The sequence below is a fragment of the Manacus candei genome, unplaced genomic scaffold (assembly GCF_025592945.1).
Source record: "Manacus candei isolate 608988 ecotype Guabito, Panama unplaced genomic scaffold, ASM2559294v1 h1tg000014l, whole genome shotgun sequence".
NCBI classification, from domain to species: Eukaryota; Metazoa; Chordata; class Aves; order Passeriformes; family Pipridae; genus Manacus; species Manacus candei.
Window position 1 is genome coordinate 72517811 of NW_026138062.1, and position 21711 is coordinate 72539521.

General features: G+C 37.7%; 1 protein-coding gene across 5 annotated transcripts in view; it reads right to left on the bottom strand.

The window, feature by feature from the left end:
* Nucleotides 1–5751: 5751 nt before the first annotated feature.
* Nucleotides 5752–21711, bottom strand: part of ROBO1 (roundabout guidance receptor 1) — a 706479-nt gene continuing 690519 nt past the window's right edge. For all 5 annotated transcript variants that reach the window (XM_051781122.1, XM_051781120.1, XM_051781121.1 and 2 more), the window contains 5 exons: nucleotides 18660–19069; nucleotides 16834–16986; nucleotides 9351–9659; nucleotides 7882–8084; nucleotides 5752–7273 (listed from right to left, as the gene is read on the bottom strand). In XM_051781122.1, the coding sequence (XP_051637082.1) occupies nucleotides 7259–7273; nucleotides 7882–8084; nucleotides 9351–9659; nucleotides 16834–16986; nucleotides 18660–19069 (1090 nt within the window). In that variant the 3' untranslated portion in view covers nucleotides 5752–7258. The remainder of the gene's footprint in view (nucleotides 7274–7881; nucleotides 8085–9350; nucleotides 9660–16833; nucleotides 16987–18659; nucleotides 19070–21711) is intronic.

Here is a 21711-nt window from a genome sequence, read left to right on the forward strand (position 1 = left end):
GATTCAGTACGTTCAGTACATCAGTTTCTGACCAACTCCTTTCCAAGCACTTACACACTCAATCAGCTCATCTTGGATCAGAGTGACAGGAAGACCAAATGTTTTTGGGCTTGACAAGCCGACTTCTTTCATGGTCCGAGACTAATATTCTGGAAAGAACGATTTCTTCAGCCCCTGTCACCTTACATCTAACTTCATTTGCACCCAACCTTCTCCCTGGAGCACAGTGGACAAATTCCTGTGAAAGCTGGAGGAGAAGTACATATGCACAAGTGGATGGAAGCAAGAACTGTACGAGGTGCTGCATTCCCAGCACATCAGAAGGCTGAGCTTGTATTTGTGACATTTATTAATGCGGAACAAAGGAAAACACTGCAAGACTTCAGAAACTGAACATCAGCACTCTGCTAGCCTTTCTTAGTGATTTTGATAAACTCTCAGAAGTGCTACATAGGCAGGATAGAGTGTTTGTAGCATGTGCCCTGGAATTACTGCCTGCCTTTATTATGGACAGCCAAAGTGAGCTCTCAAGGATTAGGCTCACAATGAAGACATGGTTTTGGTTTCATGCTACTATGCAGAATTTTAAAGGAAAAATTAAAAATTCTCCCTGAAGAGGAGCATTTGCAAAGTACTCACCAAAGGCACAGATGTGCTCAACAAACAGAAAGGGTTTTAGCATCCTGTACACTCTGTGACAGTTTTTGTAGAAAAGGGTAAAATTCAAGTGAAAAGAATGTCAAAATGCAAGCATAGAAGGGCAGAAAAGTTTAGGTTACTGAACAAATGTACATTCTTTTCCTTTACATCTTGTGCACATAAAGCTAATGATGGTTCTTATGAAGTCCTGCAGAGAATTCAACCTACAGTAGCAGAAGCATAATAATATACGTTTCTCTCCTAAATGGATCACATAAGAGTGAAGTTAGCTCCAGGAACAGATCAATAGATCGATTGATCTATCTAGCCATTTGGCACTCATGAATTGTTTCCACCTGCCTAAATGGATTTTGTTTCCTATAAGACTGGACTCCATTGGCACCTTGCATTGTTATGTTCTCTCTACAATTATTTCAGGGATTAGTATCCAAGAAATACAGACTTTGGGATTACAATTGCTTGTAAATTTTAACCTGTCTGTGCCATCAAATGCTGCCACTTTTGTAATACCATTAACAAAGGCTATGCAAATTAACATTTTGTTTCTATTTTAATTAGTATTACTACGGTGAGTGATCAGTGGGGCAAAGACTTAGCACACTGCTGATAAGATTGTGGCAGGACCTAGTTCTCAGCTTCACTTTTTTCAGTCTTTTATGAGACATGAGGAACTGCACTGCTCTTTACTTGCCTCAGTAGAGTGCAATTTCTTTTACAAACATCTTTTTCAGGAATATAACAAAACCTTTGATTCTGTGACAATTAACATAGCATAAATAAAGGTTCTTGGTCATTATTTTCATGCTATCCAAGTGCTTTTCAAATACCATTTGCTGAAAGAGGGGTGGAGGTTTTTTAAAAAAATTTATTTATTTTGCTTTGTTTTGCTTTTGTCCTTCTATGCATCAAAGCCCATAAGGGCTTCTTTACTGTTATCCCTTGCTGCTGACTTTGAACTATATCTGTGCTTTAAGACTGTGGGAAGCCACAGAATAAAAGTCAATACTAAGTAGTTTTATTCTATATTTCCTGATGTTGCCTTTGCTAAAAATATCTTAGGCCTAAAAAAAAAAAAATAATCAATAAACACTATTTTTATCATCATGGCTTTGATTGTCATGCTCCAAAAAAAAATTGTGAAGAGCAATTGGCTCCACTTTATGCCAGATAGAGAGACTAGAACTGAGTAGGTCCCATTCTCATCACATCATGTGACAAGCAGGCTGAATACCAAGGTGAATTAAACTTCCACTTTTCTCTTCTGGTAGCTTAAAATGAGGCCATTTGGTGTATATTTAGCAAGGACCCTGAACAAAACAAGCATGTAGCAAAGATTTCACTCTTCTTCCAGTGTTCTTTGCGCTGTGATGGCTATTGTTTGCCATTCCATAAGAAGGTAATTTACTTCCAGGACAGTTCACTTCAACAGTATTTTTGCCATTAGCTTCAGTGAGACTTAGGTTCCTCAGCTTCTCAATTTTTCTTTTCTCTTTATATCCCTTGATTCTCCCTCTCTAGTCTGTCTTCCTGCTTTATAGCTTTTCATAGAGACTGGATCCCAGTTTCACCAATTCTTTTTCCTCTTTCTGAATAGGATGGGATTTTTTCACATCCACAACATGGACATAAAATGTAAAAGGATCCTCGTTTGCATGGTGTCATCTCTAATTTTTGACTGTTTCTGTGATCCAAAATTCAGTGGCTTGATAAAAAGAAAGTGGCAGTTTAAGAAATAATGTTCCTAATCTTCAAGTGTTTCACTGTCACTGACAGCACAGTGACAGTGTGCTTTTATGAAGACCATATTTACAGGCAGCAGAGAAATCATCATACACAATGAAAAAAAAACCCTGAAGAAAGTCAGACCTGGGTAAGCAGTTCACACTGAGATCCACAGTTGTTATCAATTTTAAAGATTCATCATGTGACTTAAATTCTTCAATTTGCAGTTAGTTCAATACAAAATGATGTTGAAGGGCACGCCCAGGCAGGATGAAGTCCATAACAACACTGGAGTTACTTCTGTGAGTAGACCTCAAACATCCATGAACAAGTTCACCTTTCATCTGAGTGTTTGGAACTGAATCTTAGTTCCCAACCTTAATCTCAGACACATGAACACACACGAAAATCTGCATTTGCAGATACCAGTATCTTCCTGTGTACACACTAAACTTCTCCTATATGTAAGCAGTAGGACTTTCTTTGTAAAGAATTTTCATTTGTAATATAAGCAAAAACAATGTATAAAATAATTTTCTCCACTTGCAAATAGACTCTTTAATTAATTTGTAAGCTTCACTTAGGGGATATAGTACTTTTAATTTCTAATAGCTGGTTCTGTTGCTGACAGTTAAGAATTCTTATAGGAGCTCTGCACCCAGAGGTTGAAGGTTAGCTTTTGAAAAAGCATACTGCAGGACAGATGCTATGTTAGGCAGATCCTACAGTTTTCCCATGTAAGTTCTCTGTTCCTTAATTTTATTGAAAGAAGAAGATTATGGATAAGTACAGAAGAGAATGTCGAAAGCAAAACATTCTGTAAAATTACATTCTAACTAAAGCAGTAAGCTAACTAGGTGGGTACTGTAACAAATAGTTGGCTCTGGAACACAGGAAGTGAGCTGATAGACAGATTAAATATATTTGGAGTTAAAATATGGAGTTGAAGCTTATTATATTGCCTGGGTTCCATGATCAGTTACAGCTAACCTACTCCTGTACAATTTTTTGCAAATACAGATCTAGGGCATGTTTACATTACCCTAAAATAAAACCACTTTACTGTTAATGCTTCAGACTAATTACTCATTTGAAAATAGACTGATAAATAATGCTACAAATATAGGCAAGGCACTTTCTAAAATTTTATAAATATTATTTTTGACATCTTTCATAGTATATGAAAGACATATTACTTTGCATAAAGTCAAACTTAATAGGAAGTCATACAGGATTTCACAGGACACACAGCAAGAAAAAATAAAATGTCTACACCCACTGTATTAACACAGCACACAAAAGTTATGCATTTTCTAGTAAGGTACTTGTTTTCTTCAGGTATAGAGCATAAACAAAACTTCTGACTACTACTTCTTTTGTTGTGTTGGCTTTTCAATCACTTCATAATTCTTTAGGTAATGTAGCTATGCACAGATGACTTTGTTTTACTGTACCTGAATGCCAAAGACTAAGTAAAGTGTGTCTCAATACCGATGAACAAGAGTTATAATTTTAAAATCAAGCTTGTGCATACTTTAACTTAATTGCATTGGTTTTGGTATGACCACAGTGCACAGAGGACCCAGTGTGGGTCAAAGAATCCTTGACAACTCTGCCACACACCGTCTCAAGACTCTGCTAATAATAGGTGAATGCAATCACAAAACAATCTAAATAACTTCTTAGGGAACACCATCAACAAATTCATAACAACTTAATAAAAACCTCACAGGGTAACATTTCCCACTTACCGCTGTTTGAGGTCAGAGCTTCACCTGGAGTCTGACTTCCAGATATTGGCTGGGGATCCAGTGTGTGGTTTCCAGTTGGTCACCGTGCCAGTAAAGAATGGAGTGAGTGCCTTACCTGTTATTTCAGGCATGCAGCACCAGTGTTTATGTGCAGATACACCTTAGAGAGGTCTACACACCACAGCTGCAACCAGATCCCAGTTCTGTGATGCACCACAACACCTTTGGTAGTGGTTTAAGCTTCTGTGCCAAGGGTTGACTTGCTCAGAGACATTTCCTTGAGCTCTGCCTTTTTCCCCACACCCTGCTGTGGCAACAAGCTTGAACCCAAACCAAGAGGCTGTTTCCTGATGCCAGGAAAGACATTCAGCTGTGCCCATGAAACAACCTCTCCTCCCTTCTTCCTCCAAAGGAAAGGTGCAGGCCAGATGGGTATCTCCTGTGGCACATTCCAGGCTCCGGGCTCCTGTCTGGATAACACTGGCTTTAGCACAGGGGGGTCTGAATTCAGACACAAGGACTGAAGACATCACCAAAAAAAGCAACACAGAAAGGTTACACATGTAACTTATTCTACTTAATACCTGCTTCAAAGCTACAATTACAAATAAAAATTATACTTGAGGCTTATTAAGCTGTCAAGGCTCTAGCAGTGTTCTGTGGGAAGACAGGGGTGCTGTAGTACACTGCAGCACCTTAGGATCTAGCTACAGCCTCTTTAAAACTCTTGGGAAAGGCAGTCAAAAGAGGCAAAAATGTTTCTTTGAATAAAAGATACAGTGGGGTTTTTTTGTTTGTTTGTTTGTCTGTTGTTTTTTTTTTTAATGGAACATGCTGGTTATCTTTTTTCTCTTTTCCTCTCTCTCTCTCTCTCTTTTATTTTTTTTTAACTAGGGTGACAGGAATAGGATAAGGAAAAGCAAGAATGGGGTGATCAATAAGAGTACAGGCTTCTGAAAATACAAGAGCCAAAAAGGGACAATCACCTGCCTGGATGTGATCCACAGCAGGACTCTGCTAACCACAGGATGGCTACAGCCCAGCAGGACAGCAGGAAGGTAAGAAAACTTGCATTTGTGCAGGTCCCAACAAACATACGACTCATAATATTCACTCTCTCCAGTTATTTGGCCTTTGCAACAAATGTGTCTCACCCCTGAGGTAAATGATTTTGTTGGTACAGATTTTTGTCATCAGCTCTCTCTGGAAACTGGCAGGCTAAGGGAAGTTTTCATTATCACAGTTCATGAAGCGCCCAGAAATCAGATCTTTAAGGCAATCAATTGTAATTATGTAAAATCTTAGGCTGCATCCAGCTCTCCCACTTTGCTCATGCTACTGTAACTGCATGATTTCAGTGGAGCAGATTCTGACTCTTACCAATAGAAATAAGATGAGAGTTGCCCCTAAAATTATGTTTCAGGGAACACAAGAAACTATGCAAGAAAGATAATGTATTTGAGAACATTTTTAATAAATAATGTGACAAAAATTACTTTTCTGATTATTGGATCCTCAGTATGCAAAATTATGGCTAAAATATGAGGTTTCTTACATGAACATAATGAAAACATTAATCACATGGATTTTTCCTTTAGTACTGCACACCCTTTCTATGGAACCTTTCTTTAAAAATTAGCTAAATGAAAAATTTCAGTCCTCGGTAAACACCAAAACACTTTTTTTTTTCTTCTTTTTTTTTTTTTTTTTCCATTGGGGCTAGTCCTGATAGCTGTCAATAAACAAACACACATTTTTCCATTAGCACCAATGACAAAGAAATTTTATAATTACAAAAAAGATCATAAAATCTACAGACAGAGGACATCATTTGGCAAATTCAATGCAACTAATGCCTCTATTTCAGCTTTAATGATAATCCAATGTTGAGAGAGGCCACAGAAAAATTGGTAATTTTCTGTAAGTCCAGGAAAAGTGAGAAGTGTTTTGATTATGGCCCACATTTACATTTGCTACTTTACTGTCTGTCATCATTCAAATATTCCAAATACAAACATAGAGCATTAACAAAAAGATGAAAATATCCCAAACAAATGCTTAACATTTTCAATAAGACAAAAAAAAAAGGTTAATAGTTACAATGGTTTACAAACAAAGTCTAGTGATTGTGCTTTTAAAACCAAAAAAAAAAAAAAAGATAAGCAGTGCATTACAAAAAAATTCATCGCCAAGATCAAACAAAACTTCTTTAAGTGGCACTTCTTCTTTAAGGTGAATTGACACAAGTAGAGGTCTGAGATTTGGGCCAGTAACAGTTGATGATATTACCTAATCATTATTAAAAATGTCCATTGATTTTCTTTTCATAAGCATTGTTGAAACTGAAAATTAGAAAAAGTTTCAGATAACCTTGCTCATGCTATGATTAGGCAAATAGCAATCACATTGGCTTACCTCCTGCCTATCCCAAAGGACATTTTTAATAAGAATGTACTTAATGATGAAAATGGAAAGACAAATCAAAGTACCACAGGGGATTTAAAATGAGTACATATTTACAATAAGAGCCACATCATCCCAAATTAATTTTACTTGCATTCGTCAAACTGTATCATCTGCAGAAGGTTAGCAAGAGACTGGCAGAAAACAAGACACACAGTCTGTATTGGAATGGCAAGGTACCATTTGCCCTGACTGCAGATGAAACCCCAACAACCAAAGGATGCTCTGCAGGATGCTCACTTTGGGGATCTTTTTAATCACCGGCTCACTGGTGTGCCGGCAGTGCACTGAGCACCGCCTCGCTGGGGAGAAACCTCGGGATCCCAGGCTCTGGAATTCCCTTCTGTTCTACTCCAGAAGCAGCAGCTGGCCCAAGTACCACGAAGAGCAGCTGACCTGCCTTCTCGGGCAGCGAAGGGGATGCGCTTTAGCGTTACGGAACAGGCAGGGGCCGTTCCTAGTAAGGAGGGCTTAGAAAGAAAGAGTAAAATAAAAAAAACTAGCAATCTGATGGCATGAAGGAAAAAAAAGGAAAAATTGTACACTCTGATTGCACTGAACATTATTTCTGGCGTCAAACATCATCAGACTTGAGGCATCTTAAGTGATTTTTTTTTTTCTGATCAGATTTTAAAAGCCTGTTACAGTACATGTCGCTGTCTTCAGCTTTCTGTTTCCTGTATTTAAAAAAAAAAGAGGACATAAATTACTACATGTTAAATTTTATTTTTTAAAATTTGTTTTACGTACCTCTTAGAGATTTGCTACCTTTACATGATAATTACTACTTTTAATTACGCACAGCAGCGTGACTGTATGTTGGCCACCCTTTCTACAATCAGGATTTAAATTGAATTAATATCATTAGGCAGGAAAAAAAAAAAGAAAAAAGTTCATTTATCAATATCTGAAAAAATACAGAATGATAAACTATTAAAAACTGTGAAAGGTGATGTCAGGGTGTTCTTAGATGCTCTAGTTCTTTATTTTCACTTTCAAAAGAATCTGGATAAGGTAAAGTGCACTTTAAAATAATGTATTTCTGCAAGTTCTATTCCATAAGTTTTAGTGTGTTGACAAATATATTGTGCTATATATATTATTTGGTTTTTATGGTTTTGACACATTCTTAAAGTTTATTTTCTTGAGTTGGGCATAACTTTAATAGACAGATAAATTTTTCTGAACAGAAATATTTCTGGTTCAAAAGTGTTTTTTCTTGGCATCTGTCTAAACACAGAAAATAGCCTTTTTCTGTCATCTTCAGCATTACAACCGCAGTTACCTCCATCTCTTCTTCTTCTTCCTCTTCTCCTTGTTCATACGCTCCCAGTACTTGCATTTCCGCAACATTCCTTCGGGCTAGATTTACTTGATCTGCCCTCTGTCTGCCTCCTGATCCTCTTGACGACATAGAGCTGGAGGAGCTGGGATCTCTAGGATTATTTGATGTTGGAAACGTTGGTCTAGAATATGGCAGGATGTCCTCTGTATAATTAAATGCATACATTGTTATGGTTACAAGCCCAGCGATACCGTGAACCTAAAATTTCTGCATGCAGTTGATCTATTTTATTTTTTATGATTCCCAGGAGGTTTAAAGTGATGCCTGAAAGGAATATGAAATACACTGTTTCCATAACAGCATTATAGAAGCTTTCTTGAGGAAATTTATAGTATTTACACGGTAACATTCTCCACAGAAAAATTAATTCATGATTACTGTCCACTTCATTTCAATTTAGGATCCTTGCTCTATGTTCTACAGGAAAATGAAAAAAAACACTCCTTGTAGTATATTTTCCATATGACTGAGTAGGAGGAAATGACAATATATGTATGATACAAGGAACTCATTCCATATAAATACTGGAACCTGCATTTTCTGGACTGAATTTGAACCACAGTTAGTGGTCATATTTCAAAATTTCAGCATCATCCTCTATGGTAACCTTCTAATAACTTTTCTCTATAGCAATTCACCGTAACCAAACTCTTACTCATGTGTCCATTGAACCAACTTACTACCCAATCACCCCTGATATTACCCATGGATACCTGCAGGTAGCAAGGACCAGGCATTTGTATCAATCTGTGTTGAAAGTCTTAGTGAACACTTGGCAAGTCCCATTAATCATGTTCCATTAATTAGTAATCTTGCCAAATTCCATATACAAGAGATTACTTTGACTACATCTAACTCATACAATGCCATGTCAGTTATAAATTCTAAAATTAATGCTTGACTATTAGGGTTTTCTTATGCTTTAAGCAGGACCAGGTATTATTCTGGCCCTTTTCTCCTTTGCAAATAGGCAAAACGGGCCAAGGATTCTTCAGTAGAAAAGTTAAGTATCTGCCTTACAGATCTCTATCTGACTTTATGCAGTTCCCTTATAAATCAGATAATAATCAGACAGATTAAATATAACTAGACTATAAATGTATAGGTAGGAGCAAGGACACTGATCCTTACAACTCTCAAGGAATATTTCTGTTTGGGCTTCCTAAGCATTAGCTTTAATACATGATGGGTCTAAGGACAGTAAGATAGAAAATCTGCTTTTCCTAAGCTTGTATTTCCATCTTACCCTAACAAGAACCTGCGGTGTGACCTAAATTAACACTGTGTAATCACAATAAAATGGTGGCAATTCAGCAGACCTAACTTCACTTCAGCAGCCTGAGAAGAGCTGGCCTGTTCCCTGTGATCAGCACCTAATACTTCAGCAAACCCAGGGCAGGCAAAACAACCTTGAAGAAGATGAGTTTTTGCTGGTGTGCCGTCTCGTTTTGGTGCTTTGTTTCCTCGCAGTTTCCCGTCGCTCTGCTGTTCCTGGGGTTCCCTCCGCTCCCCCGAGTTCGTCCGCACGTCCGAGTGCTGCCTCCCGTCCATCCCGTCCCTCCCCTTGTAGCTGGCTCCTTTCCTTTCCGCAGACCTGTCTGTCCTCGCCTCTATGGAAGCAAGTTTTGGCAGCATGACCGGCCGCACCTCCAGCTGGGATTTGGACTGGGCCGTCGGTGATTTTATAGCCGGAGGTGGCACAGGAGGAGGTGGCAAGTCTGCAGAGTGGAAAGAGAATAATGATTATGATGACATCGTACACCAGCAAAATTAAGACATAATATTTAACTTGAACTGAAGAAACAGATGCCCTGTTTACTTTCAGCCCTCCCTCTGCCCTCCTCTCTCCACTCTAAAAAATGTTATGTTACTGTTCAAACTGCTCTTCTGAAGCTTAACCTCTGAAAACACAAAGTAAGACCTCTCACTGCCTTTTCAAATCACGATATTTTCTTAAAAATCACTTACCAAAAACTGCAATAAACTTTAAGCACATGAATATTAACATGTTAGTTATGAATATCAACACAGAATTAAGGATACTAACATGATATCGCTGATATTTATCATTTTTGCTAAGTCTATTAAAGAGCACAGCAGCTTGTGCTATAATTGCTCAAGATCTTCGGTGTAGTGAGCATTAAAGCAAGCTAGCTGGGGTCTAAGAATGTATATCAGATCCACTACTGACATACATAAGGATATTTATATATAATTATATATTAATTATTGAATTTTTCTTTCAAAATAATAGGTTAAACTAACATATATGTCCTTGATGCCTGTGGGTATGTCATGAGATGTTAAAAAAAAAATAATACAGTCAGCCAATGAAGTAATAAGCTCTCAGGAAGAACAAAAAAAAAAAAAAAGAAAAGACACACAGGACTTTAGAATTTAGTTTCTTAAATTAGCACACCTTAAGGGGTTCTAAAATTCTGAATATTTTAAAATACTATTTATAAAGCATGCATATATTTTACTTTGTTGTATTTCTCTATTCCTGCATTAAGACATAAAACTAGAATGTGCAATTGTTTATCAGGATTCAACAGTGCTCTGTGGAATATAAAATGCGAAGAAAAAATATAGAAGTCAAGCAAGGAAGCTACAACACAAAAGCAGTTCACAACAAAGCTGTAGGAACAATTCACATGGATATAAGAGAACTGGTTAAAAAAGGTGAGATGACATAGACATTTCTGAGGTTAATATTCTCAAGTGAGATTGTTAAAAAAGACAATAATGGCACTATTAAAAAACGTAACTTCAGCATTTTATAATACCATGCATTCATTCTTTCTACTTCCAGAAAAATCTTGGAGCAGCTGTGTTTTTCAGACACCATCACTATATATACAGCTAATTCTCAGTCTATTCAAGAGAATTTTTCAACCGAAATTTAACTAAATTGGGCCAAAAATAAAGGTAGTACTCCTGAACAAGAAAAAATAGGTATCTAACATATACATATCAATTCAGATGATCCTTGTGGGTCCCTTCCAACTCAGGGTATTTTATGATTCTATGAAAATAATTTCATTTATGGAATGGGAAATATATAGATTATAGACTGCAATATAAAAAGGCAGATCTCTGGGCAATGGGCTGGACTTGTTTATCTGAGGAAACTAAAACTGAAATGGAGACCCAACTTCTGACTCAGTAAGATATGAAATACAATATATTTTGGCAGGAAAGCACAGAATTGGTTATGTTGCATTCTTTTGTTATCCATAACTGCTTAGACATGGTTTACAGAGGTAACCTCTGCTCAGTACACAACCTTAGCAACGTAACTTTGTAATTCCAGCCATTGGAGTAGCACTCAGACTACCTCTCCTAAAAGAGCCCTGTGAGGTCCTGCCACCAAAGAGCAAACCAAACCACTTTCACTGGGCTGCCCAGTCCCGCAGATGCAAATTTGGATTTCTGGATCCCAAGGGTGCATGGAGAGGTCCATGAGATCTTAAGTATCAATACCTGCCGCAAAAAGTGTTGGTCCGGAGAAGTACATAACCCTCTACAATTCAACAACTATGCTAAAATTTGTGTGAAGCCTGACTGAGACCTCAGAATAGTGTGTAATATGTTCCTTGAAAGCCCAGTGCATAAGGCCATGTCAGCTCCAGACTTGTAGCAATTACAGAATTTGGACAAGATTTAAAAAATAAGATAAAGTCTGTATCAGGCTGTGGAGATTCAAACAATGTTTTCCTTTCTGAGGAAAACTTTGCTCTCACAATACTCCTTGTCTCAGAAGAGGATACACTGATTCAGAAGTGGATGAAGACACTCAAACCCAGAAGTGTAGGCTTCTGGAACCACAGCTGTTCACGCAATGTCCTGGGTCTCACATGCCCCATTCACTGTCTCTGTTATAAAGTTACCAGTGCACTGAAGAGCCATTCTGCTGAGCCTGCTGATGTAAAGGGAGTGTAGGTACTTAACATCAGCCTTTTCAGCCACCCCTGGAGTCAGTGTCCAACAAGTGTGGCACGGCAGGGCACTGGCTGAATACCAAAGAGAAGGAACAGCATCTTTCCTGTAGCCTATAAAACACAACTTGGAACAAACTACTTTATTCAAGAATTCTATCCAGCTGCACAGGGCAATGAACAAAGTGGTGTTAAATCTTGACTATGGAAAGGAAAGATGCATCGATATAAAAAGTTTCATAAACCGGCAGCAGCTCTATGGTACAGCAATAACTAAAGAAAAGTGATATTCTCTTTTGAGAACGTTTTTGCAACCTGCAGGGAAACTATAAAAATCTTCATTATAACACAGTACTTCTCGCTGAGAAGAATCCTTTACAGAGGAAAAAAAAAACCCTTTTCAGAGGTCAACACCATTACACCCCTGTGGTATTTATTTTAACAGCTCAGATCACAGAGAAAATCCAGATTCAATCTGCCTCCTCGAGTACAAACTGGCACACTCCTTATTAAAAGCAAAATGGAAGCTTCCATTGTAAGGAATAAAAAGTAAATCACAAAGCAACATCAAACCAATATCAAGAACTCAGAAGTATTTGTTAAAGGTCAGCTGTGCTCACATGTTTAATTCATGTCATGTATTACTTGTACTGCTTCCCATGTAACTCAAACAATTAATGGATGCCATTTCATAGCAGAGTCTACAGGAGAAACCTTCCAGATATGTCTTTTGAAAGGAGTGATGATAATTTTCTAAATGAGAACATATACAGGAACCATGGGATAAGCAGAGGAAAAATAATCTGCTAAATTAGTTTGACACTAAAGTGGAAAAACCACAAAGAAGCACAAAAAGACGAATTGTAAGTAGTGACAAATGAAGCCTTATTAGGCAACTCTCTCTTTTAAACTCTTATCAGGCTGCAGATCTCCACAGTCATACCCTGAAGAAAAGAGCAGAGTTACAGATTTGATGCAATATTGGAGAAAATCCATGGATGTGCTCAAGGTCAGGCTGGATGGGGCTCTGAGCAACCTGACCTAGTGGAAGGTGTCCCTGCCCACAGCAGAGGGGTTAGAACTGGATGATCTTTAAGGTCCCTTCCAACCTAGGACATTCTATGATTCTATAAGGTACAAAGTGAATTTTTTCTAATGCGTGTTTGTGCAGGCATGCAAAACTGAATATTGCTCCTGACTTACAAAAAGCTTTAAGACCATTTAAGATGCCTAGACACATCTTAATCTGAGCTACTATTATTCATGTACTGAAGCTATTTTCATGCTTTGTCTTTCAAGAAGCATGGCTCAGATTGTACACAATAATCAGATGAACAAATAGATACAGCAAAACCCAATATGATGCATAAAAGCAATGGGTTATTGCCTTTTTTTTTTAATCTACATTTACGTAATTAGCAAAATGGTTTTCATTCCAGAAAACCTCCCTCAGTATCAAAATCAGTATTTACAAGATATCAAATATTTCACAATGGACCCAGAAGTAAGGACTGAGAAAAGGGCAAGTATCTGAAAATTATTATCATTCAATAACAAGCTGATTTTTAGCAGAGGTAAGAAATGCATTCCTACTTATTTTCTACCTTGCTGAATTGTTTTTTGTACAGGTTTTTTTGTACTGCATAGGCAGAGGGAGACAAAAGTACAAATGGTGTTGGCACGGATAATGGCTTAACATTTCCAAATGAAAATTCGAGGAATATCTGGCAGATGTTCAATTGCCTTTTGTGAGAAATTCAGCTGCCCTCACGTCATGTCATTGGTAACACAGCTAAATAACTCAGTCATAGTCTCGACCAGTCAGTTGTGAAAATGTTTAGTATTTTTTGTCACTTAGAGATTTAAAAAAAAAAATAAATCAAGATTTAAAATCTCATGTGAACTGTCAATGGCATAATTTCTATTGAAAGACCCAATGAACTGAAACAATGGCAAAGTACTTTTATCCTTTTTATCTAAATGCTTACAATTCTGAAGGCTTGTAACTACTGATAAATCAATTCAAGACACTTCAGAAGAGACTTTTATATATATATATTTAGAAAAGACAAATGTATTCTTTTAAAGTTTGGTTTCTTAAATTAAATATGTAAGTAGGTCAGACAAGGTTGAGAAGGAGGATCCGTCTGCTAGTTGGTTCATGCAATGCTCTCTTAGTAAGCTCTCTTAAAAGGCCAGAGGAAGAACAATTAAAAATTCATACATTTTAATCCTCACCACCTACTGAGCAAAGATGTTTTGCAACAAATATGAAGAACATTTCAGTGTCTGGATGACTGTCAAGGAACAAAACAGCTGAGCTGAAATCCTGTTTCACATAAAGTAGTTAACTTTCTGTGATTTGAACTAATGCTCACAGAAAATACAAAACTGTTACTACTTGTACAATGCAGAATAGATCAGAGACCACTGTCCTCTACTATAGTAGACCTTTTACTGGTACATTAGTAACAAACACACCTTCAGAAATACCAATCTCTTTCACAAATCTTGCTGTACAAAGAAAAAAAAAACCAAAGAATTTTTTAAGACTTACATATATTGCTGCTGATAATACTCTTGGCATTTTCAATCATTCATACAAACATTTATTTATATACCCTTTCTGTCAACTAATCATTTAAATTCTTCATGACACTGGTATTTCATGAAACTTCTGGCAAATACTAATTCAGGTAATTTGGGAACAGCAGAAGATTCTTTATGTGTGAAAGTAAATTCCATCTTAAAGGCTGAGAAAGTAATGAAACAATGTATTTTTCTCCTTTTAGTAGTTATGGAATGCTTCTAGCAACCAACAAATTCTTGAATTCAGAATATCTGCTTTTTTTGCCTCTACTAAAAACACATGTATGTTCACCCACTATGAGGAAATAAAAAATCGTTCTATCAGGCACTCCTTTATAAAGATGATAAATAATATTGTGACAATAAGCCAATGGAAAAACCTAAGTATATCTGGGAAAGGTCAATGGTGCTTAAATGTTTCATTCATGCATCCATCATGGTTTTCTCCACTTAAGGAAAACAATTAGTAAATGTTATTTTGTAGCTAATTCTAACATGACACAATAATACTAGATGTGGCTATTAAAATGAATGGTTAGAATCTACAGTAAGGTTCCAAATAGGCCTATGTAAATAGACTGAGGGGGAAAAAATAATTAAAAAAAAATCAAATCCAAACAAGCCCTTCAACCTTTGAACTGGGTTTTATTGGATCTGCAGAAATTAAAGCCATAATTTGCTATTCCCTGAATGACCACACTGTATTGCACTCTAAAGAGGTTAGTGGAAATTCTTTCCTAATTAGAAAATATGCTGAAGTAAGCAGGTGCTACATAACACAAAACAAATATTGATCATGATTGTCAAATCTATTGCAACATCTAATGATGATGCTCTATGACTTAGCTCTGTATAACTACTTTTACAAAAACCCATCATCAAATAAGACCCACCTCTTATTTATCCCTGTGTTAGAAGCAAATGGCCACATAAAACTCCTGTCCAGATTTTATTTCTGATGTCCTAGCTGTTGTGTTAGTATTGAGGTTTGATGCTCTGCCAATTATTTAGCTAAGAGCATTCTCTTCAAAAGGATAAAAGCTGATAAAACATCAATAAAATCTTGTGAAACGCCATTACAAGAGTCTCATAAACATAACGTTTCTGGTACAGTTTTGGGATTTACACCTTGTGCTGTCCTTTCACAGAAGCAAACACGCACAAAACCACTGTAACAACCTCTCGAAATCAGATAATATTCCAACAGCTCAGTTTCACTGACAGAAGGGGCCTGGGCAGAAGCCAAGAGGCCCAGGTGCACTGTGTCATGCCAGTATTTAATGCAGCCTAATACCAGATAGATGCTACTGAGAGAAAATACTCAGAATAAAGTACAGATAATAGCATGGACAACCACTCATTGCTAAATTACTTCTGCTCATTGTGCTTTGAGCTTTGTATTAAATTTTTTCATCAAGTGGCAGGAATCACAGGGAGAAGTGGTTCAAAACTCCCTTCTTGTAACCCTGGATAAGGATCTATAATATTAGGCTTTCATATGATAATGGCAAATGATGCCCCTCTTTGAAAAATTTCAGACTGGTAATGAAAGTCCTAATCAGATTGTTGTTGCAGAGGAGGTGGGGGAGCGATGCCTTTCTTTTCCCTACCCCCCCACCCTCCCCTCTTAGCAAATTCAGCAAACTTGACAAGATGAGTTAAGTCTTGGAGAATTTATCTTAACGTGAATTTCCAACAAAGCCCGCGGGTTGTTTTATAAAACTGGAAGGTAGTGCTTTAATAAAAGCTGCACCACCTGAGGCATTTTCATTAAAGGCTCTCTCTAGAAAACATCACAATGTTTGCATTATCCTCCTACACCCCCAAGAGAATACAAGCACTACCTTTTCAGCAAGAGCTGATATTGTGTGTGAAGGCACGAGAGAAGATGATTAGATTTGCTTTTACTCACAAAGTAACCGCTTGCAACAACGCCGTGGTCAGGATTAGAATTCATTGATTTGTGTTGTCCACCACTGGGATGGTGAACTGTTTTTTCAGGAAAAGACAAATTCTGAAGGTTTTAATAGTCGGTCACGTGAATGAAGATTTTAATCCTAACCACACATTATTCTCAATGACTGTACTATTTATGCTATCTGGGCTCTTAAATAATGACGGTAATTAGCCGATTAGGACACTATAGAAAACAGGTGCAAGGCTCTGGAGTGGAAGCATCAATGTTCGGTATTAAGGAACTCTGGCATTTAAAATGATTAATCTGCTCAGCGTGTTTAGCAACAGGAAACACAAATCACTGGATTCTGAAACATAATGCTATCTCTGCGGAAAAATTTCACACACACGGGCTGAATGGATATTTAGAAAGGTTCACTGACGTTTTCAACCGTTTCAGTGGACTCACCATCTGTGTAGACTTCTCTGCGCAGATGTCCTGGCTGGTGTTTTTGCTTTTTGGCAGGTCGGACCTTCTGTATTACAACAGCACTCATGTTGCTGTCGGTAGATACAGGGCTGGTGGGTCTAGGACAGTGTGATGCATGGAAATGTCTACGGCCTGGAAATTGTTACAGAACAGTATTATTTTCCTTATCTAAGACCATTCACTTTTTTTAACAGCAGAATGACTAAGTTATACAAAACCTAAAAAGACACTGCTGGAACAATAGTAAAATTCATCCAGTTTTAGAGTGATCTGTAACTAAATCAGAACATTTGCTATTAGTAGGCAGGCTGGCTTAGTTGCACAGAAATTATCCAGCTGCTTAGTAGCTGGTAGCTCCTGCCCCAGGAGCATGAACTCCATTGGCAGGCAAGCACAAGCAGCATTCCCACCCTGCAACTTTCTGAAAACAGCAAAATGTTTCCCTTTCCAGACAGGTTTCACCTCCCCTAGCTTGGGCCACATGAGTTCACAGGTGCCATAAAGCAGAGCAAGTCACCAGCAGGTCTCAGGTACAGAAGCCCCCTCTGCCACCTTGAGTGAATTATCAGGAACTGTAGGACTGGATTTCATCACAGCTTATTTGCAGATAAGGAGTGTCACATCTTTAGGATGTGTAGTGAGGCAGAGGTAATATCAGTATATAGAAATCATTATATAACATGAACTCAACTGTTGCAAAATTATTAGAAACTGGGTATAAAAAGACCTTTAGTAAATACATAAACCTACACACATGTAAACACACATATTTATATGAACTTATGTGTACAGAATGGATAAAATCCTGGCCATGTGGCTATGAATGGGAGTTTTGCTACCTACTTCAATCGGCCAGGATTTCGTCTAGAATTACTAAATTACCTCCCCTCTCACTCTTCATGATGAACAGCTGTGTTGAAATGGAACAAAGGACTGTTAACTGGTAGAGGATATCAGAAATGGGAGGAAGGCTGAAAATCTGTGGAGTCAAGAGTGGACACCCTTGTGACAGAGTACGTCTTCTCCAGGTCTGGCAGTTTAATAGGACTGGTTGTCAAAATATGAAACTTGTATCCCAGCCTGCTGTATTCTCATTTCTTAGCTGAACTATAACAATATCCATTTGGTCTAGTCAGGTTACTGATTACCTGTATATATCCAGTGCTACCAGTACCCAGTATATTGTATTTCAAATATCGTATTTCATATGTTCAATGGTGATTCAGGAGAAAGGAAAAAACATATGCATAAGGCCTTGCTGCACATGCATGATCTATAATCCAAACTGCAACTCATAACATCTGTCAAATTATGAAACCAACAGAAAGCCAGCTTGTCCCAATAACACAGCAGTAAGAGGCTGAACAGGATTCCTCAAAAGAAAAACATTATTTTTTTTTCAAATCCAGGGGATTTGAAAAAATAGGTTTACTCTTTATTGGACATTTCAGTACAGAGGGATTAAATCTCATGAAGAGTGACTGAAAACACTGGGAGCCTTGTACTAGGACATGATAGAATTCTGTGAGCCTTTTTCTGTTGTTTTTTTTTTTCCCCTCATTCAGTCCTGGGTGCAAATCCACCAGCAGGGTTGAGGTTTGTCAGTAATCAATGAGACCAAAAGATTAGGAGCTACTTATGAAAAACAATGTAGGACAGCAATTTATTTGAACTGTTTCACAAGTGTTAAGGCACAGCCTCCACACCTGAATTTCTGAACATTCTAAGAACAGGAATGCAGAAAGCGTCCGTGGGTAGATTCAACTCACAATGGCCACTTTTTTCCCTCCTCCCATCAAACTCACCTCCTGCTGCATCCTGCATTTGACGCCTGGCTACTTTCAGACCAGCGTATTCCGCAGCTGCTGCCACAGCCTGTGCAAAATCTGCATCGGTAAAAAACGATCCGTCGGAGGAGCTGACGCTGGACCGCCCGCTCGAGATGTTGTCTTCTTCAGAGGCTGAACCCCAGCCATTGATCATGGACCCTGTCACAGAGCTCTCCAAATCCCCAACGCTGGAGGCAGGGGTCTGCTCGAGGCCGCGCAAAAGGAGCCTCCTGTTCTGCATCTTGGCAACCTCTATATCGGCCTCATCCTCCTCCTCCTCCGGTGCGTCGGTATCCATGTCAGAGACCAAGGGCCCTGAGATGTATCCATAGGTATGTGGTGGGGAGATGGGCCTTGGAGGGGGTGGAGGACTCACAGGTTGACGTCTGCACAAAAATACAAGGGAAGAATTGAAGCCACTTAACACAGTCAGAGGAAATAGGAGGCTGATGAAAACACTTCTTTTATTTCCCAGCAAGCTTGACCTGCCTTTTTAAATCACCAGAATTTATATCTGGAAGGTTCAGTACTGTTTGCTTTTTAGTTCTTATTTTTGCTGTAAATCAGAATTGACAGTTATGTCACAAAGACATCTGAATATGGCTCCTTTATCACTAACTTTAATGAAAATGAGCTTATTTTGCATTAAGCTGTTCAATTTCCCTAAGGTAGTACAACTAGGCAAAGAGGTGGTTACAGATCATGTGACCATTAAAAAAATTACTTGTGCACCCTTGAGAGTATGAGCAAAAGAAATGTCTGTATATCTCTATAAGCTAAAACAATTGACATCAAGAAATGCATCTATCCAAACAAATTGCTCTGTAAAAGTTGTCTTCCCTCCACCCACCCCAGTGATTCAGAAGGATATGAAAAGAGAGATTGCTATTTCATTATTTTTTCAGTTGGTCTAGGTGATAAAATAAAAAAAAGAATTCTCTACTGTAATGTTAGTTCTTGATGTTAGGGATACCAAAATGCATGCAGAGGTATAGGTTAATTTATTTTGATCTTAATTTGTCAGTAATGGTGTGTCCAGCTTAAAGAGGCAAAGTATTAGATATCATTAGATCTATGTTCAAGTTTAGTTAATACTTCACTCAGAAGTCCCAGATAGCAACATGGTCATTAGTTCTTCACTGGGCCACAGACATGATCTTTAACTGCCATTTCTCTGACAGGAAAACATACTTTCTGCAATAATGGTTGTCCTGTTAGCTTTGCTCACCAGGAATTTTTACTGCAGCCTGCAGTAAAATTTGAAAATTTCCACAGTAACTTTCCTTTGTCAGTCTTATTATCTCATTGAGAAATGATGACTCTCATAAAATAATATTTTTTTGCATGTGTGACATGTAATTTAAAAAAAAATTAATAAGTAGGAATACATATTAATTTTGGAAGGCAAGAGCAAGTTGGAACCTCCCTGGACTACATCATCTAGCCACTGTTTTTCACTTGCTGTATTAAGTACTGGACAGAATAAAGAACAGGTCACTTACAGATATATATCCAATAATCATTTAATAACACCACTTCCCCACTCCCAAATCCCAGAAGCTGTTGATGCCTGGGAATCTCTACCTACTTTGACTAGAGACCTTGCCCAACAAAGTTTTACTGCCTTAATTTAAAGCTCTTGTGGCAATTGTCCCTGTGATATATTTGCAAGGTTTCCGATTCTCCAGGTTTTAGTACTAGAGGACAGGCACCTGTTTACAAAATACATTAGGGTTCTTGAAAATATAGCTTGGCTGCCAATCTTTGAGGACAGGCCAATTGAGAGCAGCTGCTTCATGGGCATATGGAATTAACAATACTTATTCCACTTTGATGCAGTGGTTCTCACTTTCACAGGAACACTGTCCTATCTCAGCTCTCTCTTTAACATTGATAGCATCTGCTATACCACTAAATCTTTAGAGTTTTTTCTCTCCTTGTTGACTCTTCTAGAGCATGGATTTCTGTTTCAGTTTGCTATATTTCTACCAAGCTGACCAGACAGAGAAATATTACAGTACACCATCACTACCAGAATCCTGTTCTAGGTGCTTGGTTCTGATCAGGAATTGAGAAAATATTCAGCAGAACTACAAGTAAAGCTCATGAAAGGTATGACAAACAGTATGTTAGACATTATTTTCAGTACAAAACCACCATTTACAAAACTCCTGAAATTAATACAGAGAGACACCACTTGTAACCTATTCTTAATTCCAAAGTACTGTCACACCATGTTCAAAATGGAACTGCCCCTTCCAGAATGGGCTACAGCCGTTGAGCACAGTACACCCAACTCCTACACAGAAGCCATGGGTCATATCAATGCCATTAGATGGAACAGGCAGTCAGCCAAGCCTTACAAATCAAATAAATAGAATAATATGAATATTTTAAAACTGATGAGATGGATGCAGCAAGAAGAAAAGAAATGATGTTTGAAAAAAGACAGAAAAGGCAAATTTAACGCTTCTGTGGACCAACATATCAAGGCCAATGGAAATTACAGGAAAATATTATTAGTGATCTAATAAAAGAGTGATTTTAAAGACTCAGGAAGATAGAGGAAAAATACACAGTACAAGGAGTGCTAACACAAAGAGTAAAGAAAACAAACCAAGGCAGATCAAGTAGAAGTGGAGAGCAAAAGTAAAAGCAGATATAGGCCCTTTCAAAAAAGGGCCTATAACTACTGCTTACTTAAAAAATGGGAAACATAGATGTGAACTAACATTCTGGAACATAGACATTCTGGAAAATACATCCATAAATGTCCAGTAAGCTGTATTAATAAAACCAAAGTTCTACAGTCTACTCTGTAAGATCAAAATTAATTTCATCATAATAGGCCTGGATTTCACTAAAAATAGAAATTATAGCTAGAATATTGCAGGTAAGTTTATATATTTGTCATAACAAACAATGTGTGCAAACCACTGGAGGAAAAAAATAATAAAAGAGACATAATTTGGGACAGAAATGCTATGCCTTCTTTAAATAAAGCAAGACAAGTAAGCATCGTACATAA